Here is a 16,120-nt window from a genome sequence, read left to right as displayed (position 1 = left end):
CATTTAGTTGTGCTAGACCTATAGACATCACAGATTGGATTTGTTTCATGAAATCTGTCTCAACATAATAAACTGGGACAATAATATTACATCTTAAACATTTCCTGGAAAAAGCCAACACAGCAGGAAGTAATAGGAACGTTATTCTTTCTATTACTAATGTTTCCTAATCTGTTCTTTTTGACTCCATTAGGAAAAAAGTGTACCTATGGGCACAAATGCAAGTACTACCACCCTGAGCGAGCGAACCAGCCTCTGAGGTCTGTGGCAGATGAGCTCCGTATAAGTGCTAAGCTGTCAGCTGTAAAGACAATGAGTGAAGGTGCTTTGGTTAAATGTGGAACTGGTCCATCTAATTGCAAGGCAGATGGGTTCATTGACACTAAACGTATAGCTCCCAAAAGACAGTCTGATCCAAGTATTCGTTCTGTAGCGATTGAGCCAGAACAGAGACTTTCAGCAGCCCGCAAGTCAGAGGCCAACTCTGTGCCATCACTTGTGTCTGCCTTGAGTGTTCCAACACTGCCACCTCCCAAGAGCCACGCTGTAAGTGCTTTGAACACTCGCTCAGCAAGTAGTCCAGTACCAGGATCATCACAATTCTCCCACCAGAAGTCCTCACTAGAACACATGGCAAGTGTACACTACCCGCCAATTTTGGTGACCAACAGCCATGGCAATTCAGTGAGTTACACTGAGGATTATCCAAAATATGAGTCCCTTGGAGACCATGGTTATTACTCGATGCTTAGTGACTTTTCCAACCTTAGCATAAGTAGTATGCACAACTCGGACTACTACCCCACTGAACAAGACCGGACAGGATTTTCCAGGAACTCCAGCCCATGTCCTGACAGCTGCATGAGCCACACTAGTAGCGATTCATACTCTTCTTACAGTGACCTCTATTTGGGGATCACAGAACAAGGTCCTGAGGAAACTATGAAGCCCCAAAGACCCCCACAGAGTAGGCTGCAGCCATTTGTACATGGCTATCATGAAGCACTTACTCGAGTGCAGAGCTATGGACAGGAAGAACCCATGCAAAGGCCTCGTAAGCAGTCATCGTCACATTTGGCTCTTCATATTCAACATCCTCTAGTAGGAGCAAGGTCCAGTTGCCCAGGGGATTATCCAGCGCCGGAGAGTATGCATCCCACTGCCAATTCCCAGCCTGGTAGAGCTTTAGTGATGACCCGAATGGATAGCATTTCTGACTCTCGTCTTTATGAAAGTAACCCAATGCGGCAAAGGAGACCACCATTGTGCCGAGAGCAGCATGCCAGTTGGGACCCTTTACCATGCCCCACAGACTCGTATAGCTACCACTCATACCCACTGAGTAATAGTCTGATGCAGCCCTGCTATGAACCAGTGATGGTAAGGAGTATGCCAGAGAAGATGGAACAGCTCTGGAGGTCACCACACTGGCCACTTATGGCCAGCGAACCCAGAGAGCAACACATCATTCCTGAGCATCAGTATCAGACATACAAGAACTTGTCCAACATCTTTCCACCAGGGGTGGTGCTCTCGGTCATGGAGAAAAACCCCCACGTGACGGATGCACAGCAGCTTGCAGCTGTCATTGTGTCAAAGTTGAGATCTGGTCATCACCACTGTTAATTCCCACCTATATCGTCTGGACAATAGTATCTATTGATCAAGTTGCCTGAATAAAACCTGGCAGTGTTCTACACTTTTTTTTTTTTGCTTACTTGGATGACCTAGCTGATAGTTTTCCGCCACCAAGTAATCCACGTATTGGACACTACACACTTTTACCGTATTTATTTTCTTTTTTTAAGCTACACTTTGTGATCTTTACAGCATTCCTGGAGGAGTGCATATTTTATTGTATAGATATATTTATCCCTGCTAAACCTGCATGACAGGTTAAACCTCAGTTCCTTGGGGGGTAAGGTCACTTGTTCCTATTCTTAATAAAGAGGATGGAAGGGTCGGTTCTGCTGCTCTGATGCTGGAGTTCCCAGCGCGTCATCAAAGCACATGAGATGCTTGCATTATGTTGTCTCTTCAGCTGTTCATAGAAGCACCGATTCATATTGTTAGCAATTATATTGCATGCCTCCTTGTGTACTTGCAGTTTGATTCAGTATAAATGTGTGTAGAGATAGGTGTCTCTATCTGTGTATAGTTTTATCTTGACCTAGTGATTTACAAATAGGGCGTCTTTGACTGCACAAAGACACTGAATTCCTGGCCACTTGGATCTGTTTGTACCGCACTACATCTTTTACAGACTGTATATGTACAGCAGGTATACGTTAGTCTTTTTGTTAGGTTCCTGCCATGACAAGTAGTCAGTCATCTGTCATACCTCCGTAATAGCCATATGCCTCTAAATGCCATCACTAAGTGAAGTGGTTTTGTGCTGGAAACATGAACTACGGCCTACTTCTTTTAAGGGGTCAAATTCAAATAATTTTTTAAAAGTTAGACTGAAATCCTACATGGAGAAACCCGAAATGTACTGATTTTGAACTGTAAAATCTTCACGTACCAGATACATCTACAAGGCTCCAGCTCGTGGGCCAGCAGCCTTCAGCCCTCTAACTGTTGTGGAACTACAGTTCTAGTAACTCTCCTCGAAGTGTATGGAGCATGCTGGGAGTTGTAGTTTCACAACCGCTGGAGTGTCAGAGGTTGCTCACCCTTGCTCTAGCTCTACGTCATGACCGTATCCACCACTGTGGAGAATTAGGTATGAATTAGGCTGGTTATTTTAGTCTATTTTAATAGACATGGCAGACTGCGGTTTGTATGTCGTCAGGAAAGGTGAGGAGAATGTCTCCTTGTAGAGCATCTCTTCTGACAATGAAGATGTAGTAGATGCATGGTGTTTTTTCTTTTCTAAATATAATTTTCATGGTTGATCGTTTCTGAAAAAGATTTGAAAATGTCAGTGATGTTAGGTGTGAGTCACCAGAGAGAGACAGCCATCATTATGTGACCTTTCTATTCCTTAGCTTACGAGAGGTGTAACTCACGTTCCCACTTCTTTCCAGCAGGTACTGGATCCATTTAGAGAAATGGGTTTCGCTCTATTGGGAAAAGGATTAGATTTTTTGGAGAAAACAACACTGCAGATCGCATTCCCTGGCCGGGTGTTTTCTTGGTTGTCTTTTGCTGCACTCAGGTTTCTGACCCTTAGCACTAATTTATTTAATTTTTTTTTAAGGAACCCATTGTATAATGTTTTAAAGATGTTGAGGCCGCTCCCAGCCAGATCCTTGCGCTGTGGACTTTAGTCGGCTTCAGTTTTTTTTCATGAAAGTGTAGAAGGGCCACACTTAGAGCCCTTTGTTTCTTCATGAGAAGGTGATAACTGCCTACACGTTTCTTACTGTGAAACAAACGGAACGTCAGGCTGCCGTCAGGGTTTTCTCTGGCTTTCTGAGGAACGGGTCTTCGGCTGCTCTAAATATTGTTCATCCCACCACGGAGTCTAGGTGGCAGCACTTTATTGCCCATATTTCATTGTAATATTGAAGTCAGGTAGAGCCAAAATGACCCAACTCTTTGAGAAGGCCACCTTCTTATCCAGACCAGATTTCAGTTCCACAACATATAGTGCATACTGGCCATCTCTGAGAAAACCACCCTCTAGAAGACCACTTGCCAATGCAATTTGAGGGGGATTGGTTGACACCATGAGGTTTCACCGTATTTTTTAAACATTTACAGGCTGTAAGAAGTACTACAAGGTTGTTGTGGTTTATAATCGTCTACCGTAGCCCGGCAGTAGTAGGATAGAGCCGCTGCAGGCTTGTCTCTCCAGCAGCCAAACACAATGCAGCTTTGACTACTCAGATTGTAATTATTATAAATGACTTGATCCTCAACGGATGAGATTTTCTAAATAAATGTCAGCATTGGATTCAGTCTGTGTGCAAGACATAGTGAATTATTTTTGCTGCAGAAATAGCCTGACATTCACAGCAAATACAGAGAGATATCTGTGATGATAGGGCAGGCTACATTGCTGGGGGGGAGGGGGGCGTTTGCTGTAGAATCCAAATCCATCAAAAATGTGCTGCATGGGCCCATGGCCTAAATATACAATCCCAGCGGTGCTGATAATGTATGTCAGCATGGATCAGAGTCTGTAGATTCTTGCACCAGGTTGTTTTTGCTGTTATCCATAAAATGCAGCAGTCTGCATCTCTATCATCATCAGGTATTTTTTTTTTTTTTTTTTTTTGCAACTGTCCCATTCAAGTTGAATCCATGTATATTTGTCAGAAACAACCACATATACTTGTATAGATCTGATTTTCAGTCCTAGAAATTTTGAATATAACCTAAGGGCCCGTTCACACTGCTTAACTTCGGGGGGGGGGACGGGACACAGTGCCAAAAGTCTTGCTGCGGTGGTGTCTGCCTCCCATTGGTGCTGCCTGTTCATAGTCCCTTCTTGGCACGGTGTGTGTGGACAGTCGCTGCTTGAAGCTGTCCATTCAATGAAGCTATGCCACTAGCGGGGTCCATCCGCAGTGCAGCGAAAAATCCACTGTGTGAACGTACCCTAAAAACAGCCGCATCAAGGGAGACTGATTTAAAAAGGCTGGTATTACCCAATGGGTACTTACATGTGTGTGTGTGCGTGCCCATTGCTGTACTCCCATATTGATTAGAGTAGCTGAGGGCACCTACCGCACCAGATTGTGAATTGCATTCACTATTTCTATCTTAACGCATTCAAATCCCAAGCCAATGAGCAGTCTGATGTCCGGTTGGATTAAGGGCAGCCGAAAAACCCGCCTCACTTGACCAGAATGGACCTTTTGTTTGTTGATACAAATTGTATCTTTTTTTCTTGATTGTATAAAAAAATGAGGAAAACGTGTGTAAATATATAAATGTACATATATGACCTAAGAGGGAAAAAAAACGTATATACCGACAAAAAGTGTAGAATAGTTACAGCGATGGATTTTCACTGCTATGTCTGTGACACTATGTGTCACTTTGTTGTAGTCCATGGTGTGGAAGCCACTTCACTGCCATCGTGCCTGCCGCCCTTTATGTGAGGTACCAGGAGTTACAGGAGCGGGCAGCAGTGAGGGGGTTAAATAACTCCTTTTATGACTGGGCAATGTAGTTTATAAAGAAACAAGACATTTTCAAATTCACTTTATTAGAAGTAAATCTATATATATATATATATCTTTAAATATCTCTGTACAGATGACGCACAGGTAACCTGCGCAAACATTACATACCTTGTCTTCTAGTCCTAAAGTGCCCTACTCCCCTGCCCACAGCGGAAGCAGCCATTTTGTAGGCCGCGTGCGGGTCCATGCAGCCTCTTCGTTAAATTCGTAGGCTGCATCTTCAAGCTGCGATTAGCAAAATGGCTGCCCCCACTGCGGGTAGACGGCAGGTACACTTTAACTTGATTTTATGTTCCTAAGTAGGAATCTTAGTATGGGCACTTGGTGTTTTGTAGTATTTTGTATAATGTGCACTGCAGAAAACATCAAGTCCCACTAAATGCTTGTGTGGCATTTGCTAATGTCTGTATCGTGAAACGTGCAGCGCTTGTAATTTTCTACTTTTCATGTGTTGTTTGCATGAGATGAAGTAAGTTTTTTGTTACGTACAGTAAGTTACTGACATGGTTAGGTCTGCATTGGGCCAGTCAGCAGGAGTTCAGTAGTCTCACATTTCACTCTAGTTCTTGACATTTTCTCGGTTGTAAGAAATGGTGAAGTGGATAAGCATCGAACGAGCTGAATTATTTTTACTGGTTGTCGGGTGGATATTCAAGCTTTGATTATAGACACTGGCGGTCATTTATCAAACTGGTGTAAAGTAGAAGTGGCTTGGTCGCCCACAGCAACCAATCAGATTCCACCTTTAATTTTCTAAAGGAGCTGTGAAAAATGAAAGGTGGAATCTGATTGGTTGCTATGGGCAACTAAGCCAGTTCTACTTTACACCAGTTTGATAAATTACCCCAACTGTGTTTCCATATGCCTTTTAATAGAACGTACTAAGCTAAAGAACTGCGGTCCTCTAGGAACCCCAAAAGTTTAGAAGTCACTACACTGAACGGCTATTTAATTAGAGACGTCCATCTAGTAGCATGTTGGACCTTCAGAACTGCTGCTATTCATCTTGGCATAGTTGTTCTGCATTAGTATTGACCTATGTGGACAAGATACTGTCGTTTCCTGCAATTGCCTCACATTAGATGATAATACTGTGAGTATGATTTAAGATTTTGGGTCTGTGAAGGCCAGAATAAAATCACCGTCATGTTCCTAGAACCAATTCATGACTATATGACCCTTGTGGCAGGGTAAATTGTCCTGCTGAAAATGTCCTTAAGCCAACAGCTGCAATGAAAGGCTGAACTTGGCTACAATGCTTGGGTCAAGCACTACTGTCCTAATATCCATCCATAGGTCCCAGAGGACACAGAGTGGGCCAGGAAAACATTCACCGATTTATGCTGATTGTACCAAACTCCCATCAGCAGAAGTCTGGATTCATCTGACCAGGCCATGGAAATACTGGCCCTGGCTAGTCTAGAAATGATGACCAAGCCTTGTTTAAAGGGGGATTCCAGGCTCCTGATATTGATGAAATATCCTCAGGATAGGTCATTAATATTCAATGTTTGACACTCCCACTGATGAACTGGAACTAGCACTTTGAATGGGACAGGAAGCACAGCTCTGTACATAGTATGGTGGCTGTGTGGGTTATTGGAGCTCAGCTTCCATTCAAGTGTATGGGAGCTGAACTGCAGTGACCCGGCACGGCCACTACATGTTGAGTGGAGCTGTGCTTCCTGTCCCATTCAAAGTGCTAGATGCTGCAGGGAACAGCTGATCGGTAAGATCCTTCCCAATTGGATATTAATGACCATTAATATCAGGAGCCAGGAAAACCTTTTTAAAGTCTCTTAGATCACTTCCCATTCTGCAGCGATGCTCTAATTATAAAAAGGAAGGTGTCACTAATTTGCACTGAAAGACCAGTTTATTAGAAATTGCTATAGGTGGTCACTCTATTGGAGTTCTCCAAAACATGTCCTTTTGAGGTTCCTTGAGGACTGAATTTGAGAAACGCAAAACTGGAGCCAAGAGCCGGATCCAACATAGCTTTCACCTCTTAATATTTAAAACTGTTGATGGCAGTGGACACCCCCTGTAAGCGTGCTGCTACACATGCAGGTTTTTTATGCAGTTTTTGAAGCCAAAACCAGGATTGGATAAAAAAAAAATATATATATATCATATCTGCCCTGAATACTTTCTCATCTGTTATGATCCACACCTGATTTTGGCTTCTAAGACTGCACAAAAAAGCCTGAATGTGTGGCAGTACCCCAATAGCAGCTGCTCCCAGGGTGAGTCATAAACTGTTAATGGGTTTGGGCTTTGTGCACTGTGACCTCTGTGTAATGGAAGCCAAAGCGCAGTGCAGCGGAGTGTGTGGGTTATACTGGGGCTGAAGAATAGGGAACCACCTAATGCACTGCTGTATTGAGGCATGATTTGTAGGTGAAGGCACAGACAACACAGTGAATGTAATTATATAAGATTTAGTAAATTGCTTTTAAGTAAGAAGATAACTATAAATGAGCTTTTTGATGACCACTTTATTTATTAGATGGGAAGGCTTGTACAATATATCCTCATTTTCTTGAGATGTTTACATTCATTACTGTATGGGCATGACTTCAGACTCTTACTCTCCTCCTGTAAGCCTTAAGTACAGTATTATGTGTAAAGCATTCCTGCCTCTGACCTCAGGACAATGATGTGTATATCGATACTTTGTCTCCCCCCACAAACAAAGAGAGAAAGGACATCTCCTGGAGTCCCCAAGGCCCACCTGCCGGTCATGATTTGAGGACATCCCACAGAATAAATACCTGAGGTATACTAGGGAAATCCTGGAAACATGACCGGCTGGTGGGCCCTGAGGACCGGCGTTGAGAAACACTGCTCTAAGTAACCACACTTACTGTTCTGAGTCAGCAGCAGGTGTTCTGTACATGTATTACTGTACTTTATAGGCAGCCGGTTCCCTTTAATTCACATATGTAGACGGTGGATGCAGTTTCATATTCTGAAAAAGCAGCTTAGAATTCTCTATAATAGGGATTCTCAACCTCCGGCCCTCCAGCTGTTGCCAAACTACAACTCCCTGCGTGGCCTAATAGCTGTAGGCTGTCCAGGCATGCTGAGAGTTATAGTTTTGCAAAAGCTGGAGGGCCGCAGGTTGGGCATCCCTACTCTATACTAAACATCGGCTGCATGAGATCCAGTAGTCAGGCTTTGCATTGCCCTGTTTATCCCATAATGCGGAATGTAAAATATCACTTTACCAGTTAATAAATTACTGCTTATTGGGGTGGAGTGTAATCTGGGTTAATCTGCTGCCTTAGCTTTCTCATTTTATATCATTTCCACTATCTGGAGTTAAATGAATTATTGCAGGTTTTCTTAGCCTGGATAAGTTGATAGACACCCGTACACCGCTCTACGGTTTCCTACCAGTCTGGTGACTAAAGTGTTACTGATGCTTTTAGTGCAGCCAAATAATTGTTCCTATGGAAAAATGCGATTTATATCCGGTTTTTAACTGCCTCTTTCTTCACATGAAATGCCTGTTCACTATATATATATATATATATATATATATATATATATATATATATATATATATATATATATATATGTATGTATGTATTTAAACTGTTTAAGTTGGCTAAATCTGCTATTTTCAGAGCATGTCCACCAAGCTGCAGCTCTCCCATATGTAAGATGCATATTGTTACTGTGTTTTGTAAATAGGATTGTATATTTGACCATTTTGTTGCTATGGTTTCCTTTGTTGATGTTCCTGATAAAATGTGTCTAATGCACCCAGATTATCGTACTGTATGATGATATCAGTCAAGTCTACATCAAGCCTGTACCGTGCTGCTCAGAACCACCCTCCGCAGTACTAACATGTGGACAGATGTTTCCTTGAATTGTTTGATATGTCTGCATTTTTAGTAAAGAGACTTTTGTATTTTAGTTTTGAGTTATGTTGTAGATGAAAATAATGGGGGTAATTGTCTGAAAAAAGGAACGCATTGATATCAGATTTGAGAAGTCAGCAATCAGTTTGCAAAAAACATGCAGTGCCTGTAGGGTGTTTGAAAATGTCCTATTGGCAAACATCTGGATGTGGCATTTTTTTGCTGACAAAAAAAAAAAAAAAAGACAAAAAAGCCTATGCATTCAACCAAGTTTTTTGGAGCCTCAAAATTGGCTCCAAAAAACATTCATTTCAGTACCTTTTTTATTTTTTTAACATGTGGAAAAAAGCTGCAGCATGGAGTATCCCACTGAAATGAATAGGAAACATAAAAAAACAGCTAGTAATTGGCACAGCTCTGCGTCAAAAACCTCAAGCTGAAAATGTTGCTTTGTATTGAAGTTAAATACACATTGGTTAAAAAAAAAACACACAAAACAAGTTTTTTTTTTATAGCTTAAGCACGGAAAAAAAGATTTTGCAATGTTTTTCAAAATCAGTTTCGAACTGGCCCCCAGTGTTCATGAGGAGCACTCTTCCCCCAACCCTTTAACTAGTTATTGACTGCACATACCAGTGGCTGAGGGACACAGTGTAAGAGGTATTCCTCCCATGAATACAGCAGACTGCTAGTTATTGGTGGGTGCTATTAACCAAATGGAGGGGCATAGTATGATGCCAAATTCACTTTGGTCGGACCTCTACAATCTGATACTGATGACCTAGCCGGGTACTACTGCAGATTAGCTCCCATTCAAATGAATAGGAGCAGAGCTTTAGTGTGCTGGAAACTACACAGTGGACGGAGCCTTCTGCTCCATACAGAAGCTGTGTGTACCACCACCAATCTAATACTGATGATCTACAACAGCTGGAGCCTGGAGAACCCCTTTAAATAATCATTTTATACATTCAAATGTATAAAATGATTATTTAAAGGGGTTCTCCAGGCTCCAGCTGTATAATGTATAATACAGGTCATCTAATACTGATGACCTAGCCGGGTACTACTGCAGATTAGCTCCCATTCAAATGAATAGGAGCAGAGCTTTAGTGTGCTGGAAACTACACAGTGGACGGAGCCTTCTGCTCCATACAGAAGCTGTGTGTACCACCACCAATCTAAAATACTGATGATCTACAACAGCTGGAGCCTGGAGAACCCCTTTAAATAATCATTTTATACATTTGAACACCATTGTAATTTTAACTGATCTGTTCTTTACATATAAAGTATTGTAGTGCAGAGTAGCATTCACAGTTCTGCAGATGGCTACTGGAATAATGCAATGAATACAGATTACATCCAAAGTGAAGTCAGACAATCGCTGCTCTTCAAGTACATGTCCATCTTTGCACACCACTTTCAAATGTCCACAAATTATAGTAAACAGGGGTCAGGTTAAGGAAAAGTAAGAGTCCCCCGTCAGATGGGATTACATTTATAGTAGTTGGCAAGCAGGACAGTGTTTTCTATGTGATAGTCTAGCATTATATTACACATGTACAGGTCCTTCTAAAAAAAAATTAGCATATTGTGATAAAGTTGATTATTTTCTGTAATGTACTGATAAACATTAGACTTTCATATATTTTAGATTCATTACACACAACTGAAGTAGTTCAAGCCTTTTATTGTTTTAATATTGATGATTTTGGCATACAGCTCATAAAAACCCAAAATTCTTATTTAAAAAAATTAGCATATTTCATCCGACCAATAAAAGAAAAGTGTGTTTAATACAAAAAAAAGTCAACCTTCAAATAATTATGTTCAGTTATGCACTCAATACTTGGTTGGGAATCCTTTTGCAGAAATGACTGCTTCAATGCCGGCGTGGCATGGAGGCAAACAGCCTGTGGCACTGCTGAGGTGTTATGGAGGCCCAGGATGCTTCGATAGCGGCCTTAAGCTCATCCAGAGTGTTGGGTCTTGCGTCTCTCAACTTTCTCTTCCCAATATCCCACAGATTCTCTATGGGGTTCAGGTCAGGAGAGTTGGCAGGCCAATTGAGCACAGTAATACCATGGTCAGTAAACCATTTACCAGTGGTTTTGGCACTGTGAGCAGGTGCCAGGTCGTGCTGAAAAATGAAATCTTCATCTCCATAAAGCTTTTCAGCAGATGGAAGCATGAAGTGCTCCAAAATTTCCTGATAGCTAGCTGCATTGACCCTGCCCTTGATAAAAACACAGTGGACCAACACCAGCAGCTGACATGGCACCCCAGACCATCACTGACTGTGGGTACTTGACACTGGACTTCAGGCATTTTGGCATTTCCCTCTCCCCAGTCTTCCTCCAGACTCTGGCACCTTGATTTCCGAATGACATGCAAAATTTGCTTTCATCCGAAAAAAGTACTTTGGACCACTGAGCAACAGTCCAGTGCTGCTTCTCTGTAGCCCAGGTCAGGCGCTTCTGCCGCTGTTTCTGGTTCAAAAGTGGCTTGACCTGGGAATGCGGCACCTGTAGCCCATTTCCTGCACACGCCTGTACACGGTGGCTCTGGATGTTTCTACTCCAGACTCAGTCCACTGCTTCCGCAGGTCCCCCAAGGTCTGGAATCGGTCCTTCTCCACAATCTTCCTCAGGGTCCGGTCACCTCTTCTCGTTGTGCAGCGTTTTCTGCCACACTTTTTCCTTCCCACTGAGGTGCCTTGATACAGCAGTCTGGGAACAGCCTATTCGTTCAGAAATTTCTTTCTGTGTCTTACCCTCTTGCTTGAGGGTGTCAATGATGGCCTTCTGGACAGCAGTCTTACCCATGATTGCGGTTTTGAGTAATGAACCAGACTGGGAGTTTTTAAAAGCCTCAGGAATCTTTTTTGCAGGTGTTTAGAGTTAATTAGTTGATTCAGATGATTAGGTTAATAGCTCGTTTAGAGAACCTTTTCATGATATGCTAATTTTTTTAGATAGGAATTTGGGGTTTTCATGAGCTGTATGCCAAAATCATCAATATTAAAACAATAAAAGGCTTGAACTACTTCAGTTGGTGTGTAATGAATCTAAAATATATGAAAGTCTAATGTTTATCAGTACATTACAGAAAATAATGAACTTTATCACAATATGCTAATTTTTTTAGAAGGACCTGTATACATTTGGACATTATTTAGCATGTTTGTGGATATCTCAATCCCTTGGTGTAGAAAAAAGGAAACCACTACTAGTGGCTTAAAAAAAAACTAAGGGTGTTCAAAACACAAATGAACTGAAAAAAAGTAATATCTGCCCTGATACTCCATTTATGATTCAAACTTTGTTCTGGCTTCCAAAACTGTATATTTAAAAAAAAAAAAAAGTGTGACCGTACTCTTATGTCTCCAACAGACAAGTGTGTCAGTTCACATAACCTATTCCAACAAAGTGGAGGCTGCACAAAATAATTTCATGGATGTATACTGTTATAGGGGTACTCCCATCTGGACATATAGGCTATAGCCACAGGATATGCCATATACACTCACCTAAAGAATTATTAGGAACACCTGTTCTATTTCTCATTAATGTGATTATCTAGTCAACCAATCACATGGCAGTTGCTTCAATGCATGTAGGGTTGTGGTCCTGGTCAAGACAATCTCCTGAACTCCAAACTGAATGTCAGAATGGGAAAGAAAGGCAATTTTGAGCGTGGCATGGTTGTTGGGGCCGGTCTGAGTATTTCACAATCTGCTCAGTTACTGGGATTTTCACGCACAACCATTTCTAGAGTTTACAAAGAATGGTGTGAAAAGGGAAAAACATCCAGTATGCGGCAGTCCTGTGGGCAAAAATGCCTTGTTGATGCTAGAGGTCAGAGGAGAATGGGCCGACTGATTCAAGCTGATAGAAGAGCAACGTTGACTGAAATAACCACTCGTTACAACCGAGGTATGCAGCAAAGCATTTGTGAAGCCACAACACGCACAACCTTGAGGCAGATGGGCTACAACAGCAGAAGACCCCACCGGGTACCACTCATCTTCACTACAAATAGGAAAAAGGCTACAATTTGCACGAGCTCACCAAAATTGGACTGTTGAAGACTGGAAAAAATGTTGCCTGGTCTGATGAGTCTCGATTTCTGTTGAGACATTCAAATGGTAGAGTCCAAATTTGGTGTAAACCGAATGAGAACATGTATCCAGGCTGGTGGTGTAATGGTGTGGGGGATGTTTTCTGGGCACACTTTAGGCCCCTTAGTGCCAATTGGCCATAGTTTAAATGCCACTGGCTACCTGAGCATTGTTTCTGACCATGTCCATCCCTTCATGACCACCATGTACCCATCCTCTGATGGCTACTTCCAGCAGGATAATGCACCATGTCACAAAGCTTGAATCATTTCAAATTGGTTTCTTGAACATGACAATGAGTTCACTGTACTAAAATGGCCCCTACAGTCACCAGATCTCAACCCAATAGAGCATCTTTGGGATGTGGTGGAACGGGAGCTTCGTGCCCTGGATGTGCATCCCTCAAATCTCCATCAACTGCAAGATGCTATCCTATCAATATGGGCCAACATTTCTAAAGAATGCTATCAGCACCTTGTTGAATCAATGCCACGTAGAATTAAGGCAGTTCTGAAGGCAAAAGGGGGTCTAACACCGTATTAGTATGGTGTTACTAATAATTCTTTAGGTGAGTGTATGTCCCATAGGTGTAAGTCTAGCTTGATAATGGGGCCCCCATCTTGCAGCCTTTGTTAATGGTGATGTGGCTCCACATGTACAACTCTCTCCATTCTTTAAGGATATGGACATGTGTTTAGTAGTTGTTTTTTGGTGCAGTTTTATGCTCCGAGGCAGGCATGTCCAAACTGCGGCCCTCCAGCTGTTCCAAAACTACAACTCCCAGCATGCCTGGATAGCTTACAGCTATTAGGGCATGCTGGGAGTTGTAGTTTTGCAACAGCTGGAGGGCCGCAGTTTGGACATGCCTGCTCTTAGGGCATGTGTCCTCCCATAAAAGTGAATGGAAATGGCCTCAAAATGTTCAGCAACCTCTTCATTCACAGCAGTTTGCAGAGGCCTTGTTCTTGGGATGCAGGTCCTTCGTCAGCCTCCAGAAAAATGTAATAAAATGCATTGATAGCAGTCAATTATTGTAGAAACATTTCAGACCAACATGGCTAAAACAGGCAAAATATAATTAAAAGGTTCAGCTTGTATAAATTGGGGTTACAATAGAACCACTGCTGCTCCCCCATAGCAGTGCTTTCTGGTCCCTCGTAAAACACAGTAAACAGTTGATTAGCCAATGTCCAGCAGGTCCTGTGTGTTCAGATGAAGGCATGGATTACTTTTTAAAAAAAAAAGATAATCCATTAGGGCAGTGTTTCCCAACCAGTGTGCCTCCAGCTGTTGCAAAACTACACCTCCCAGCATGCCCACACAGCCAAAGACTGTCCAGGCATGCTGGGAGTTGTAGTTTTGCAACAGCTGGAGGCACACTGGTTGGGAAACACTGCATTAGGCAATTACCTATGCACAACAAGAAGGGAACATGCCACACTGTGGGTTGGTAGAAGGTCTGTACGTCAAGCCTGAAAATCTCAAAAGACTAGCGTCCTATGTACTGTATTTCTTAATGTCAAATTAAACGTTTCAAGAAATAAAAATTTCTACAAACAAAGCATAGCAACCATCACATCCCATAGCACACAGACCCTTTAATTTGAGTGTTGTGAAGGCATACATTTCTCAGTAGTGCAGTGCACTGACAGAAGCACTCATAAGCTGGCATGTAAAAGATAATGAAGTTGTGAGCATTGGGTCATACAGGTAGAGACTGAAAAACTGCTGATAGGTCATTACAGTTATGTTCCAGCAAACATCTCTACCATATTTTTCTTCAGAGTGCTAGCAGTTAGATATGTTCATGGCCCCATAGTAATGTGTGCTATTTTTTTTCTTCACCGTTCAGTGTCCCCGATCAGAGATTCTCACCACAGGTCATTCACATCCTTTTGTCAGATGAGACTAACCCATTCTACTGCTGGGAGTGAGAATTGGCTTCTAGTAGCATTAGGGAGTAGCTGGTTGAGGCCAATTTCACACTTCAGTTATTATGCGCCAATACCAGTAATGAAGCCTACGCAGAGATCAGGTGTAGGGATCTGAGTTGCACCTATGCTGCGGTTTTTGACCCACACCTGGTTTTGGCTCACAATAACTGACCAAATAACTGAAGTGTGAACTCAGCCTAAGCCCTAATGCACACGGCCGTTGTGTGTTTTGCAGTCCACAAAACATGGATGGCGTGCGTTATTTTGGGGCGGAGCAACGGATGTGGACAGTACACAGAGTGCTGTCCACATCTTTTGAGCCCCCATTGAAGTGAATGGGTCCGCATCCAAGCCACAAATACTGCGGACCAAAACAACAGCCGTGTGCCTGAGGCCTTACAGGCAGCACAATACACAGCGCTTCAGATGTCTGCAGCGACTTTACTACATGCTCACATAGTGCGGAGATGGCTAGATGTAGTCCCAGCCTGTTCTTAAAGAACCAGAAATACAGTAATTGTAACCCTTCTATGTCCTGCAGTGCTAGGAATCCAAGCTCAGCCTACACAATAGCTGCTTGCAATGTGTGATATGTACACATCGGTCATGTTCCGTAGAAGAAGACAAGCATCATATACATCTCTACAATCCTTACCAGATGACAATGTTCTGGCCAGCACAGCACCAGAGTAGTTTTCCTCACGTACGGTACATCATTCCACTCCTATGCCATGTCATTGATGTATTGATCTTCACAGTTATGACATTTAAGTTCTATGGTCATACATTTTACTTGTTTTCCTTTGGATGAAATGTTACAGCGTAATTCTAAGTTTTTGTTTTGTTTTGTTTTGTTTTTTAAAACCTCTTTGGGTTTGGTTTTGTGAACCCAAATATAATGTAAGTCGTAATGACAAACATGGACGTTAATAAAATAAAGAAATAAAATGCCATGTGAGTTTTTTTTATTGCATAAGGCAACAATGCTGCAAAGTGTTCCCACTTCACATACAGATACAATTACTGGGACAACTATCAACGTGTCCTCTGCAA

The 16,120-nt window shown here is 42.3% G+C and overlaps 1 protein-coding gene across 2 annotated transcripts in view; it reads left to right on the top strand.

Annotated features, from left to right (window-relative positions):
* Window positions 1–4,722, top strand: part of ZC3H12B (zinc finger CCCH-type containing 12B) — an 86,720-nt gene extending 81,998 nt beyond the window's left edge. For both annotated transcript variants that reach the window (XM_044305621.1, XM_044305622.1), the window contains exon 6: window positions 194–4,722. In XM_044305621.1, the coding sequence (XP_044161556.1) occupies window positions 194–1,626 (1,433 nt within the window). In that variant the 3' untranslated portion in view covers window positions 1,627–4,722. The remainder of the gene's footprint in view (window positions 1–193) is intronic.
* The last annotated feature ends 11,398 nt before the right edge of the window (window positions 4,723–16,120 follow it).

This window comes from Bufo gargarizans, chromosome 9 (genome assembly GCF_014858855.1).
Source record: "Bufo gargarizans isolate SCDJY-AF-19 chromosome 9, ASM1485885v1, whole genome shotgun sequence".
NCBI lineage: Eukaryota > Metazoa > Chordata > Amphibia > Anura > Bufonidae > Bufo > Bufo gargarizans.
This window is presented reverse-complemented; position numbering and strand designations above follow the sequence as displayed.